Consider the following 13,171-nt stretch of genomic DNA (forward strand, 5'->3'; position numbering starts at 1 on the left):
CTGTATGGTTAGTTGAATTGTATTATTTGCATTTAGCTTTGTTTTTGTTCCCTACTGTCCTCGACCATATCAGAACAGACCTGAGACCGATTTTGGGTCATGACCCACCAATTTAGAAACTGCTCTAATGTATACTTTCATTATTACGTGTTCCCTCTTTTTCCACTAAAGTACAGTATGTGTGAATACAGAGTAGTAAAATAATTTTTAGGTTTTTAAGGTGTTTATCATTAATGGATCTGTTTTTTGTCGCAAAGGCCCACTGTCCCATATACCTTGTGAATGTATCCAGCATGTCAGCAGGGGACGTTGTAGCATCGGCCAAAATGCAGGGTAAGAGCCAGGCAGTGATTCTCAAAGCATATTTTGACCATTATTATAACATCTTTAATAGATTGGTTTGAAAAAGTATTTGTACACTTTAGCCACAGTCAATTTCTTACACTTGTAAGATGTTCATTGCATTGGACATAAAAAAATCAATCCAGTTGGCATCAGCAAAGTAATTATGCTAGACCTTTCCTTTAGATGCTTTTTGGTGCTATTTTGATATTACTTTAAAGCAACTGGTCATAAAGAGATTTTAATGTATAAATAGAGTCATGTCCCCTTCCCCAAAATTCTTTTTTTTTTGGTTAACAGATATGTACAGGTAGCACATAATTAAAAACAATTAAAGCACTCATTATTATGTTTATTGTTAAAGGTGCAATATGTAACAATTTTCATGTAATATTTAAAAACAAATGTTGCCAATGTGTGAACGGCTCGTAAAGCAACTTAAAAAACGAGCCCTTCCTGGACTACCTAGATTGCCTATTAAAGCCTTCATGCGAAGGGAGCGGGTTGCTTTTGACGGAAAAATCCAAAGGATGTGGCATTTACGCGCGCTCCCGAGAGCCTTGCCTCAGTGCATCCACTATTCAACTGCGACAACAAACTGCAACACTAGATAACGTTATCTTAGAGATGGAATCCAGCAAATGTCCGGCTCCCAGCACAACACCGACTCAAAAAAAAAAAACATTTATCTACTGAATCCCGTCTGGCTAAGCGGAAATGTGATCGTGGTAGAGCAAAAACTAGAGTGAACATCGGCAGGGCATTTTATTACTGGAGGGACCATCGTTCGGTTTTGGGGACCCTGAATTGGCGTTTCAAAACCGACCTGCTAACACAGACAAAGCTACCTTGTGTTAGGGTTACCTTGTCTTGTTTTACCGTTGCCCCTTTGGTTTCCATTTTTGTCCCTTTTGTTTTCCATAGGTACACTTTTGTCCCTTGTTTAGCTCCACTGTCTCAATAGTCTATTGTTAAAAGAACTACACTTCCCAGTATCCACCTGTCATCATCACTGCCATTTTGTGTCATTGTTCACACCTGTTTATTATTTGTAATCATCCTGCCCTTGTGTATTTATATCCTGGTTTTTGGTTTAGTCCTTGTCTTTCGTTGAATGTTGTTAGCCCGGTGTGTGTGAGTGTGTATTTATCACTTTGTGGGGACCAAATGTCCCCATAAGGATAGTAAAACCCGAAATTTTTGACCTTGTGGGGACATTTTGTCGGTCCCCATGAGGAAAACAGCTTATAAATCATACTAAATTATGTTTTTTGAAAAGGTAAAAATGCAGAAAGTTTTCTGTGAGTGTTAGGTTTAGGGGTAGGGTTAGGTTTAGGGGATAGAATATAAAGTTTGTACAGTATAAAAACCATTATGTCTATGGAAAGTCCCCATAAAACATGGAAACACAACATGTGTGTGTGTGTGTGTGTGTGTGTGTGTGTGTGTGTGTGTGTGTGTGTGTGTGTGTGTGTGTGTGTGTGTGTGTGTGTGTGTTCCCTGCCTGTGTTTTCGGTGTTATGTTTATTTCCCCATTGTGGGTTTTCCTTTGTGTTTTTTGTGTTCTAATAAAGTAAAGCTGCAATTAGATCCGCTCTCCTCGTCTGCCTTCGCTGTCTGCATTCGTAACACCTTGCATTGTAACTTTAAAATAATTTAAATGATCTTCTCTTTATACTAAAAGTCAGATATACAGGATAAATTTAAGCTAATACGCTGGTTTCTTGATCGTAGTACAACATATGACATACAAAACATACAATAGTGCAACATAACAGTGCAACAGTAAACTGTCTGGTATATTTTGGTAGTATGTAGCTGGATGTGTGTATCAGTATGCTATGTTAGCTGATAAGTAGTTTTAGTTTAGTCTCAAAGTTTGTAGTAAAACAATCAAAACTGTGTAATTTTTATTATGCTACCTCATCTGTCAGCATGATGCCGGTGAATCACGGTCAGTCTCTTTGTACATTACGTCATTGGTGACGCTTATGGTGGTATGCTTATTTATGGAGCCAGAAATACGACAAAACAATTTGAATTAGGATTGTGTAAATTTGAATTATAGACTTTTGAATTTGAATTATAAGTGTGATTTTGCCAAATGTAATATTACTTTGTATTTTAAATAGGTTTGAATTAGAATTTTTTAAACTCCAATCCTGGACATTTCATATTTAACCAAATTGAATAGTTTTTTTTTATGGCACAATTTTATAAATATTTATTTTTATATAATATAAATTGTATTTAGTATGAAAGTGATTAGTATGCGTAAGAGTAAGCATCACATATAACTCAATAATAAATGTAATTCTGCTTCATTCTGTGATCAGAATCCACATCAGATCCAAGTCGGATGTTATTTCAAACACTTGGTGTTTGTAAGTGCGTTTTGAGCTCAGTTACGAATGATCATTCAGATGTGTGTGATTTAGCAGGCGTGATTCTCTATTGATGTTTAGTCATTATGCCATTTTAAAAATTTTTATTCTTGTATGAACATCAACAGAAAGGCAGTCATACATGAAAGATCTACAAACAAAGACTGAGATTACAATTCAATTTACACATCATATTCTCCACAGCATACCAAACAATAAATTAAAATAAGTAAAATAATCAAAAATAAAGTAGGGGAATAGGAGATTTTTACATTACAAAACCATTCCTTCAACAAAGAATACACATATTTTGCTTTGGGACTTTTCATCCCACTCAATGTCTCTAAATACATTGAAAATTCCTCTGTATTTCAATGTTCAGTTCTTCCTTTTTCCTAGCGCGGCTTTACTCTAACGTGCGTGCGTGCAAGCATCAATAACGCGCGTGGATTAATGGCATTGAAATGCCTTCATAATGATGAATACAATTATGAAACAGTAAAAAGGTTTATACATTTTTACATTGTTATTATTAACAATAATCAACATTACCCATAATCGAACCTTTTTATGCTGCTTGTTTAAACTTATGTTGCAGCTTTGAAGATTTATGACAAGAACACGTGAAATGTAACGTTTAAAATTATTCTGACAGTCAAACTAAAAATAAATGGCATAATGACTAAACATCAATAGGGATGTGCACTCTCCAAGTGAGAATGACATTTGTTGGAGTTCGGTGTGTAAATTAGCCATTAAATGCCTAACAATAAGCCTACAATTTGAATGAAATTAATCGTATAATGTAATCACACCTGCTAAATCACACACATCTGAATGATCATTTGTGATGTTCCTGCCTTGAGCTCAAAACGCACTTACAAACACCAACAAGTGTTTGAAATAACATCCGACTTGGATCTGATGTGGATACCGATCACAGAATGAAGCAGAATTACATTCATTATTGAGTTATATGTGATGCTTACTCTTACGCATACTTTCATACTAAATATAATTTATACTAAAACAAAGACCAGAGACCACTTAGACAAAGTCTCATGGGCTGAGAATGTGCTAACTTGCTAACCATAATAATATAAATCATAAAAGTTTAAGAACCACTTCATGGTCAGAATGGCGACCTTTTGAATCACGCTCACACCAGAGAATTATTGCACCTCGACCTGTAATTGGCCAAAATGCTCCGTTCGACTTTTACGAGACCCTCTACTCTTCCCTGTGGAACACGGAAGCTTGATCTCTGACCCACTTTCTGTAGATCTGAATTTCAGTGTTTGGTTTTTAGAATATTGAATTTAGTGTTCTGAATTTCTTCTTCATCTTGAAAACTTGAAGCTGTATTTTTTAAAACGGGATATTTACGTTGTAAGAATTCAGAACCAAAAATTTGCTGTTTGAAAATACATATTTATAAAATTGTGCCATTAAAAATAACTATTACATTTGGTTAAATATGAAATGTCCAGGATTGGAGTTTTAAAAATTCAAATTCAAACCTATTTAAAATACAACGTAATATTACATTTGGCAAAATCACACTTATAATTCAAATTCAAAAGTCTATCATTCAAATTTACACAATCCTAATTCAAATTGTTTTGTCGTATTTCTGGCTCCATACTCATATGCGTGTGTGCATGAGCATGAGCAACAGGTAGATGGCTGCAGTTCACTTAATGGCCACAAGTATCATTAATAACAATGGTTTCTGAATCTTACATACTGCACCTTTAAAGGTAAAGTGGTTCTTTTAATATATATATTTTTTCAGCCATTTCGTTCTTCTAGTTAAAAAACAAAACTTGAAGAAATGTCATAAAAATGAGGTATATGTGTGAACAATGAGTTGTGGTTGGTTTGTAGTAAAGTACACTAATACATCATTCGATTTTGTGCGTTTCTCCACATTATTCATGAGAACGAACGCTTCCATCCAATCACTCTGCTGCTTCATGCATGAGCTCACATTACAGTGGAGATTTCAAAATCACACGGACGTGACAGTGGTTCCTGCCTGGCCCAGATATGAGAGCTGACTTTTACACAGAACACGTATAGACTAGGTGTCCAACTTTGAATGCTGATATGTCAACTGGTTTGCTAATGAAACAAGCACTGTATTGTGCTCTTGTGCTCATAGGGAAAGTGGTGCATGGAGAAACCACCACTGCTCACGCTGTCTTAAATGGGCTGCAGTACTATCACCAGGACTGGGCCCATGCTGCCGCTTTTGTCACTGTGCCACCACTCAGACTTGACCCCAACACACCCAATTACCTGCTCAGTCTTCTGGGGAAGTAAGCTGGAGATTTCCCATGTTCTGAGTAGTTTTATTGAGTGATATACACATATAGTCACATAACATTCTGTAATTTCATTTCTACTATCTCTGTGATGAATGCTATGTTGCTTGGAACATAACCAAAGACTTTCACACACTGTTGCACTTGTGTATATGGTTGAGTGATGATAAAGGGATTTGATTTTGATGTAGTGACACTCTGAACGTTGTGACATCGGACCACCGGCCCTTCGCCACTAAACAGAAGGCTATGGGCAAAGACGACTTCACTAAAATCCCTCATGGTGTTCCTGGCGTGCAGGATCGGATGAGTGTTATCTGGGAGAGGGGAGTAGTAAGTGTCCTTTCATGTTAGAGGAATATGGTGTAAACCATACTATTCAGTTGGGTTGTCACGACACTGATTTTTATTGTCAACACCAATATCTATGAAGTTTTATGATTTTTCACATCAATTTCGATATCACAGCAAAAACTGAAATGTCACTAGAAACATGCCTTTAAAATGTTAGCATTAATACAGGGTTCCAAAGTCATAGGAAAGTCATGGAAGTTTCTTTCTATTACGCTTTGCTCTAAAATATTTAATTGTCTAAATATTGCTTTTGGTTAGATCTTGTGTAGAGTAGACCTTGCAGAGAGCCATTGGGATGTCCCGATTTGTGAGTGAATCCTTCTTTAAAATAGGTTATTTTCAGTTAATTGGTCGAAATGGTTCACAAATCATTCTGGGGGGTGTTTCCACTCACCGCTTAACCAACATAGTACGATGCATCGTTGGAGAAATTGACTAAATAGTCACAAATGTTTCCCAAAAAAAGAGCTATCGTTAATGATGTTTCGTAGGGAGTGGAGTAATAACTTCCATGAATATTAAATTATAATAGCTCATTTACACATAATCAAGAAAGCTGTTTAATGCATGAAAGCTGCTGAAAACATGAAAACTGCATGCACTATGTAATGCGACAGATACAATGTGCTGCAATAGTACAGTTTACCTCTACATCAGACTCTGGTGTTCTGTACTTGACTTAAGCATTAACATGGACACATAAGCCATGTTCTCTGACAGAAACTGTGTGTTTAACCTCTGTGTTAAAGTGCTTTCTCTAAACAGCCATTCAATCCTTAAACAGCTGCATATGCGTTCACGTAACAATTCAGAATGCCGCATTCAGCAAAACCCAGGAATAAGCAGTTTTCTTGAGTGCATGTAAACATTGTCAAAGTCTAGACAGAATGAATGAAATACATGGAATAAAAGATATAAAAGCCTCAGCGAAATCAAGTGATGTCCACACAGTAAACTAACAAGGAACTTTAGCTTCTAACCACAGGTGGAGAGCTGTAGTTCCATCCACACAACTTTGCGATGCTGTTTGGGAATGTTCGTTGGAACTACGGTTTAAGAAAACACCTAATCATTGACTGTGTTGGTAACAATGGATCTTACGACCATAGTTAGCTAATAATGCTTTCGAGAAATGCACCGCTGAATGGTTCATTAGCGAATCAGTCTGAATCCAAATTATTTAAAAAAATTGGTTCCCACAAATCATAAACATTTTTAAAAGTCAAAAGGTCAAAAAGGATGGGAACCCTAAAAATATTACAAATAGGGCTGTCAAAGGTAGACTCTGGGGCTGTTTTCACAGAATGCGTAATTGCATTATTTTAATAGTTCTGTGTATGTGGACAACTATAGCAGACGGACGCTTTTGAAGTGTCTCACTTTGGTTGACACATCTCAGTTACCAAATTAAGGCGGTATTAAAAACTTGTATTGTTATACTTTAAATTTTTTGGAATAGAATTACTATATTCACTACTATTATTTATTACCAATAGTTTTTAGGAATTATTGTAATTGCTACTTTGATGTTTAAATAAAGAAAGTTGAGAATTTAAGAAAGTTACAAACAGAAACAGTGCTTCAGGTGTGTTTTAAAGAACAATTAAAGTTTTATCCTTTATCATGTCATAGAAATAAAGAAAATAAAGAAGTAACGAATCTCTAGCCCATACATTTTCTTTTTTAATTAATAGGTTGGAGGCAAGATTGATGAGAACCGTTTTGTTGCGATCACAAGCTCCAATGCTGCAAAGATCTACAATCTGTACCCCAGGAAGGGCAGGATCATCCCAGGAGCTGATGCTGATGTGGTGGTCTGGGATCCAGAATCAACGAGGTATACACTGTAAAGGATAAACCTGCAATCAGCTGAGAATTAACATTTCGTACATAAATTGAAAGTATACCTGTACTCCCTTAGTGGTGTAAGATTCAGTTTTACATGCTTTTTCTACCTTTAGGACCATCTCTGTCACCACTCAGTGGCAAGGTGGTGATGTAAACCTGTACGAGAACCTACGCTGTCATGGTGTTCCCCTGGTCACAATCAGCCGCGGTCGTGTTGTTTATGAAAATGGGATCTTCACTTGTGCTGAGGGCTCAGGAAAGTTCTACCCTCTCCGAACCTTTCCAGATTACCTCTATAAGAAAATGGTCCAGAGGGAGAAGGTATTGAACAAGTGGCTTGTACTTGTATACCTGTAATGATTGTGTGGAAATCAGGAGAAGGCAGACAGGGAATTCGGATCTAAATGCGGTTTATTAATAACTGAAACACAAACACTGGAACAAATGAAAAGTCCACAATGGGAAAAGTAAACTCAAACACAAAATAACGCACGAGTGAACACAGGTTGACAAACATCCACGAAGGGCAGGGATAACTAAAACGAACACGAGTGAAGATGGCAACACAAACACGGATGAAGCACTCACGGGCAAAAGCACGAACATGAAACGATAACGATTGACAAAGGGAAGGGGAGAAAGCGGGGTTAAAATAAACAGACAAGGTAATGACAAAATAACAGACATGTGCGGACAATAACACAGTGATCAGGGCTGGGAGTGTGATCCGGGAATTGTGGGAAGTGCAGTTTCACACACGGACAGTGAGACTCAGGGCGGACAACAGGGAAAACGTGACATGGAACGGGATCGGTGACGGGTGAAACGGAAAACACGGAGCAGACAACAAGGAAACGTGACATAAATGTGACTAGTGAAACAGAGAACACAGGGCAGACAACACAGGAACGTAACATAATCCCCCTTCAAAAGGACCGGTTTCCAGACGGTCCTAAGAAACAGGAAAGAAAAAATAACAAGAATAAACAAATGTTCAGGGAGAGAGGGGCTAGAAAAGGGGAAAAACAGACAGACCAAAGGGGGCACAAGGGACACGGAGACAGAACAAGGAGGCACAAGGGGCAATCTGGCAGTCCACGGAGGCACAAGGGACACTGAGGCAGTCCACGGAGGCCGAGGGGACAGGCAGGCAGTCTGTGGGGGTGTGAGACGGGGCCAGGGTCAGGTGGCCAGGGGGGCGTCCACTGGGTAGGGACAGGTTTAGGAGACCAGGGAGGTGACCACAAGGCAAAGACAGGTTCAGAAGATCTGGGGGGAGTCCACTGGGTAGGGGCAGGCTTAGGAGGCCAGGGAGGCGGCCACAAGGCAAAGACCGGTTCAGGAGGTCTGGGAGGCGGCCACAGGACAGGGATAGGTTTAGGTGGCCTAGGTGGCAGCCACAGGGCATGGGCCGGTTCAGGGGGCCTGGGAGGAGGAGTGGTCACTGGGGAAGCTGGCGGAGCCAAGGAGGACTTCTGAGGCGGAGCAGTCATGGCCTTGGGTGGCGGCGCCGAAGGAGGCGTAGGCAAGGCTGCAGGAGACCCTGGGGGCGGAGCAGAGACAGGCAGAGCCGTGGGAGACACTGAGGGTAGAGCAGAAGCTGGCAGACTTACGCGGTAAGGCCTTGGGTGGGTCAGGATGCGGAACAGTGATGGGTGGAGCCAAGGGAGGCGATGGCGTAGATGGCTCAGAAGGCAGAGCTGGGGAAGCCACAGGAGGCGGAGCCGAGGGGGGCTCCGGAGGCAGAGCCGAGGGAGATTCAGGAGGCGGAGCTGAAGGAGTCGAGGGCGAAGAAGGCTCTGAAGACGGAGCCGAAGGAGGCTTTGGAGGCGGAGCCGGGAGAGGCTCGGGAGACTCCGGAGGCGGAGCCGAGGGAGGCTCAGGAGGTGGAACTTAAGGAGGCGCAACCGAGGGGGGGTTCAGGAGGCTCTGCCAAGGGGACCTCTGGAGGCGGAGCCGAGGAAGGCCTAGGAGACGGAGTTGAGGAAGGCGGAGCAGAGGATGGCTCGGGAGGCCCAGGAGGCGGAGCCAAGGGAGGCAGAACCATGGAAAGCCCTGGGGGCTCAGGAGGCAGAGCCGTGGGAGGCTCTGGAGGCTGAGCTGAGGAAGGCTCAGGAGGCGGGGCCAAGGAAGGTGGTGCCGTAGGAGGCTTTAGAGGCGGAGACTTGGAAGGCTCTGGAGGCGGAGCTGAGGGAGGTGGCACCGTAGGAGGTTTCAGAAGCGGAGACCTGGAAGGCTCTGAAGGCAGAGCCGAGGGAGGGGGCGCCGTAGGATGCTCTAGAGGCGAAGCCCTAGAAGGCAATGGAATCTCTGGGAGCAGAGCCGTAGGAGGCTCGGGAGGCGGAGCCGTGCAGGCTCGCTCACAGTGACAGTCGTGGGCTCTGGTTCGCAGACCGGGGCAGGCGTGGGCTCTGGCTTGCAGACCGGGGCAGGCGTGGGCCGGGAGGCGGAAGCCCGTCTTCTCTTCCTCCTCTGGGCAGATGAAGAGGAACGCGCTGGCTTGTGGGGGGCGACTGGCGTGGGGATGGGCTCGCTGACAGGTGGGGCTGGTGCGACAAGAAGCGTCATGGACGACTGGGGAGTCACCACTGTGGGAGGAGAGGTGGGATCCTCCTCGGCGATGCTCACGGTGTACGGCGAGCCGCAGACCAGTAAGGGCGCCTCCAGGAAGTCGCGGAGAGTCCAACCGTGCGTCGCCGGCGGCAAATGCTCCCTAAGCGAACTGTGTAGGGTGTCCCTGAAGAAGACCACATGGGCAGAGTCCGGGAAGTCCGAGATTCTCGCCAGCGCGAGGAAGTCGCTGATGTGATCTTTCACAGGGCGGCCCTCTTGTTTGAGGCTGAGCAGCCGGAAGTTGGCGTGTTGCACCGCTAGATCCATTGTGGGTCAATCGTTCTGTAATGATTGTGTGGAAATCAGGAGAAGGCAGACAGGGAATTTGGATCTAAATGCGGTTTATTAATAACTGAAACACAAACACTGGAACAAATGAAAAGTCCACAATGGAAAAAGTAAACTCAAACACAAAATAACGCACGAGTGAACACAGGCTGACAAACATCCACGAAGGGCAGGGTTAACTAAAACGAACACGAGTGAAGATGGCAACACAAACATGGATGAAGCACTCACGGGCAAAAGCACGAACATGAAACGATAACGATTGACAAAGGGAAGGGGAGAAAGCGGGGTTAAAATAAACAGACAAGGTAATGACAAAATAACAGACAGGTGCGGACAATAACACAGTGATCAGGGCTGGGAGTGTGATCCGGGAATTGTGGGAAGTGCAGTTTCACACACGGACAGTGAGACTCAGGGCAGACAACAGGGAAAACGTGACATGGAACGGGATCGGTGACGGGTGAAACGGAAAACACGGAGCAGACAACAAGGAAACGTGACATAAACGTGACTAGTGAAACAGAGAACACAGGGCAGACAACACGGGAACGTAACAATACCATGGTACTCATTGATTACCTTTTTCATCTGCCATTGTATTTACATTGTACTGCCTGGTACTTTAAAGAATGCATAAAAAAACTTTTTAAAAACAGGTAATACTGTAGTAATTTTTGATAAAAACTTTTTAGTGGAGAGCACAAAAGATACAGATTTGCTTCAAGTATCAATCATAAATTGTAGATTTATTTGTAAATTGCAGACTGAAGTACATCAACATATTTTGTTCCTGTGACATAAAGAGTCAGCCACATTGATGTTGTTTGAAACCTTTTACCCACAGTGTCAGGCACTGAAGGGCGTTGAACGTGCTCCGTATGCTGGAGATGTAGCTGCAGTGCAGAATTCAGGGAAGAAGGAATCGTGCCATGCAGATGGAGACATGAACCCTCGACCCTGTACTCGCCACGGGGCGATGAGAGACATGCATGAGTCCAGCTTTAGTTTGTCTGGTACAGTAGCCTGTTCTAAAATATCTTACTTATAATGCTGTCACTCAAAAATATTTCAGTCTATTTATAAGATTTACTGTATGCATTTCAATTGTATGAAAGATTTCCATCAGTAATCTTTAAGTAGTGTACATATTATGATTTCAAACTAAATGTGAAGTATTTGACCCTTGTGTTGTGTTTGCTTGTGTTAACACCTTTTGTGTTCCCAGTCAAAAATCACAAAAATTGTTTATAAATCTCTCATATTACATTTATTACTCACCGGCCACATTATTAGATACACCTGTGCATCTACGTATTCATGCAATTATCTAATCAGCCAATCGTGAGGCAGCAGTGTAATGTATAAATTCATGCAGATATGGGCCAGTATCTTCAGTTAATATTCACATCAACCATCGGAATGGGGGAAAAATGTGATCTCAGTGATTTAGACTGTGCTATGGATGTTGATGCCAGACGGGCTGGTTTCAGTATTTCTGTAACTGCTGATCTCCTGGGACGAAAACACTTTGTTGATGAGAGAGGTCAACGGAGAATAGCCAGACTGGTTCGAGCTGACAGAATGGCTACGGTACCTCCGATAACTACTCTGTACAATTGTAGTGAGCAGAACAGCATCTCAGAATGCACAACACATCGAACCTTGAGTCAGATGGGCAGATTTGTCAGACCAGGCGATGTTTTCCATTTGTCTACTGTCCAGTTTTGGTGAGCCTGTGCCCACAGCATCCTCAGTTTCCTATTCTAAGATGACAGCAGTAGTAACTGGAGGGGTCTTCTGCTGCTGTAGCCCATCCGCAACAGTGTTCAACGTGTTTTATGTCCAGAAATGCTTTTCTGCTAAGCACTGTTGTAACACGTGTTTATTTGGGTTACTGTTACCTTCTTGTCAGCTTGGACCTGTCTGGCCATTCTCCGTTGACCTCTGTCATTAACAAGCAGTTTTCGCCCACAGAACTGCCGCTCGCTGGATAGTTTTTGTTTTTCACACCATTCTCTAAACACTCTAGAGTAGTGGTTGACCGATATATCACTGAGGCAGATACATTGGCCGATATTCAGAATTTATGCCGATACAATTAACGTACCATGAGGTCATATGAAACTCTAATGATGACTAGAGAGAGAAGCACAGCAGCTCGCGCATGACTGAGGAGAGGAAGAAAACACATGTCCAGATGCACTCTAAACTTTCCAAACAGCTTCAGGTGATGTAGATCACAAAATATAACAGAATTATAATGGAAAAATGCAAAAAAAAAGGAAATACAGAAGCACTGTCATCGTGAAACAAAGCAGAGCCAGATCTGGGATTCCACTTAAGCAAAACCTGCATGTCAGAACATCTAGAGTTTGTTTTTGTGAGTTAAAGATGGATCGAAGTGAAAATAAAGGTAAGAGAGTCTAGTCTTAGCCCATTATTCACTGCAACAAAGATTTTGAGCAGTCTTTCTTGGCTTGTTTTCCAAAACTAATATATAAAACTCCTTTAAAACAACTTACATTTATATTAGTAGCTATAATGCAGAAGAAAAAAATGTTATTGGAGAATGTTGAATACATTATTTAATATTTACAAATATCCTAAAACAACATCCTACTTAAAACAAGCTCCATTTACCTGAGAAACAACATATAAGATATATGTGGAAAACAAGACAAAAACTCTTGATTACAATAGGTTTTCCTGCAGTGAATTTTTACTGAATAAAACCTAATAAAAACGTTTTTTTCCCCCTAGGAATTCAGTGAATGTCATTTAGAGATATTTTTTAAATATGATTTTGTCCTCTTTATTGTTAGCGAGCATGTTTAATACAACCTTTTAAGTCTAGGCAAAAGCTGAATAGTCAGTTAAGAGTTTAATCGTTGCAATAATCAACCGGATAGACCAATAATCGTTCAAATAATCGTTCAATTAGACGATTATCAAAATAATGCCATAATGACAAATGTGTGAGACATGTAAATGATCAGTCACATTTCATTTTGT

At 41.4% G+C, this 13,171-nt stretch overlaps 1 protein-coding gene across 2 annotated transcripts in view; it reads left to right on the top strand.

The window, feature by feature from the left end:
- Nucleotides 1–13,171, top strand: part of LOC127657051 (dihydropyrimidinase-related protein 5-like) — a 37,271-nt gene that overhangs the window by 17,663 nt on the left and 6,437 nt on the right. For both annotated transcript variants that reach the window (XM_052145689.1, XM_052145691.1), the window contains exons 7-12: nt 258–333; nt 4,891–5,047; nt 5,245–5,386; nt 7,102–7,244; nt 7,369–7,576; nt 11,004–11,172. In XM_052145689.1, coding sequence (XP_052001649.1) covers nt 258–333; nt 4,891–5,047; nt 5,245–5,386; nt 7,102–7,244; nt 7,369–7,576; nt 11,004–11,172 — 895 coding nt within the window. The remainder of the gene's footprint in view (nt 1–257; nt 334–4,890; nt 5,048–5,244; nt 5,387–7,101; nt 7,245–7,368; nt 7,577–11,003; nt 11,173–13,171) is intronic.

Source organism: Xyrauchen texanus, chromosome 16 (genome assembly GCF_025860055.1).
Source record: "Xyrauchen texanus isolate HMW12.3.18 chromosome 16, RBS_HiC_50CHRs, whole genome shotgun sequence".
NCBI classification, from domain to species: Eukaryota; Metazoa; Chordata; class Actinopteri; order Cypriniformes; family Catostomidae; genus Xyrauchen; species Xyrauchen texanus.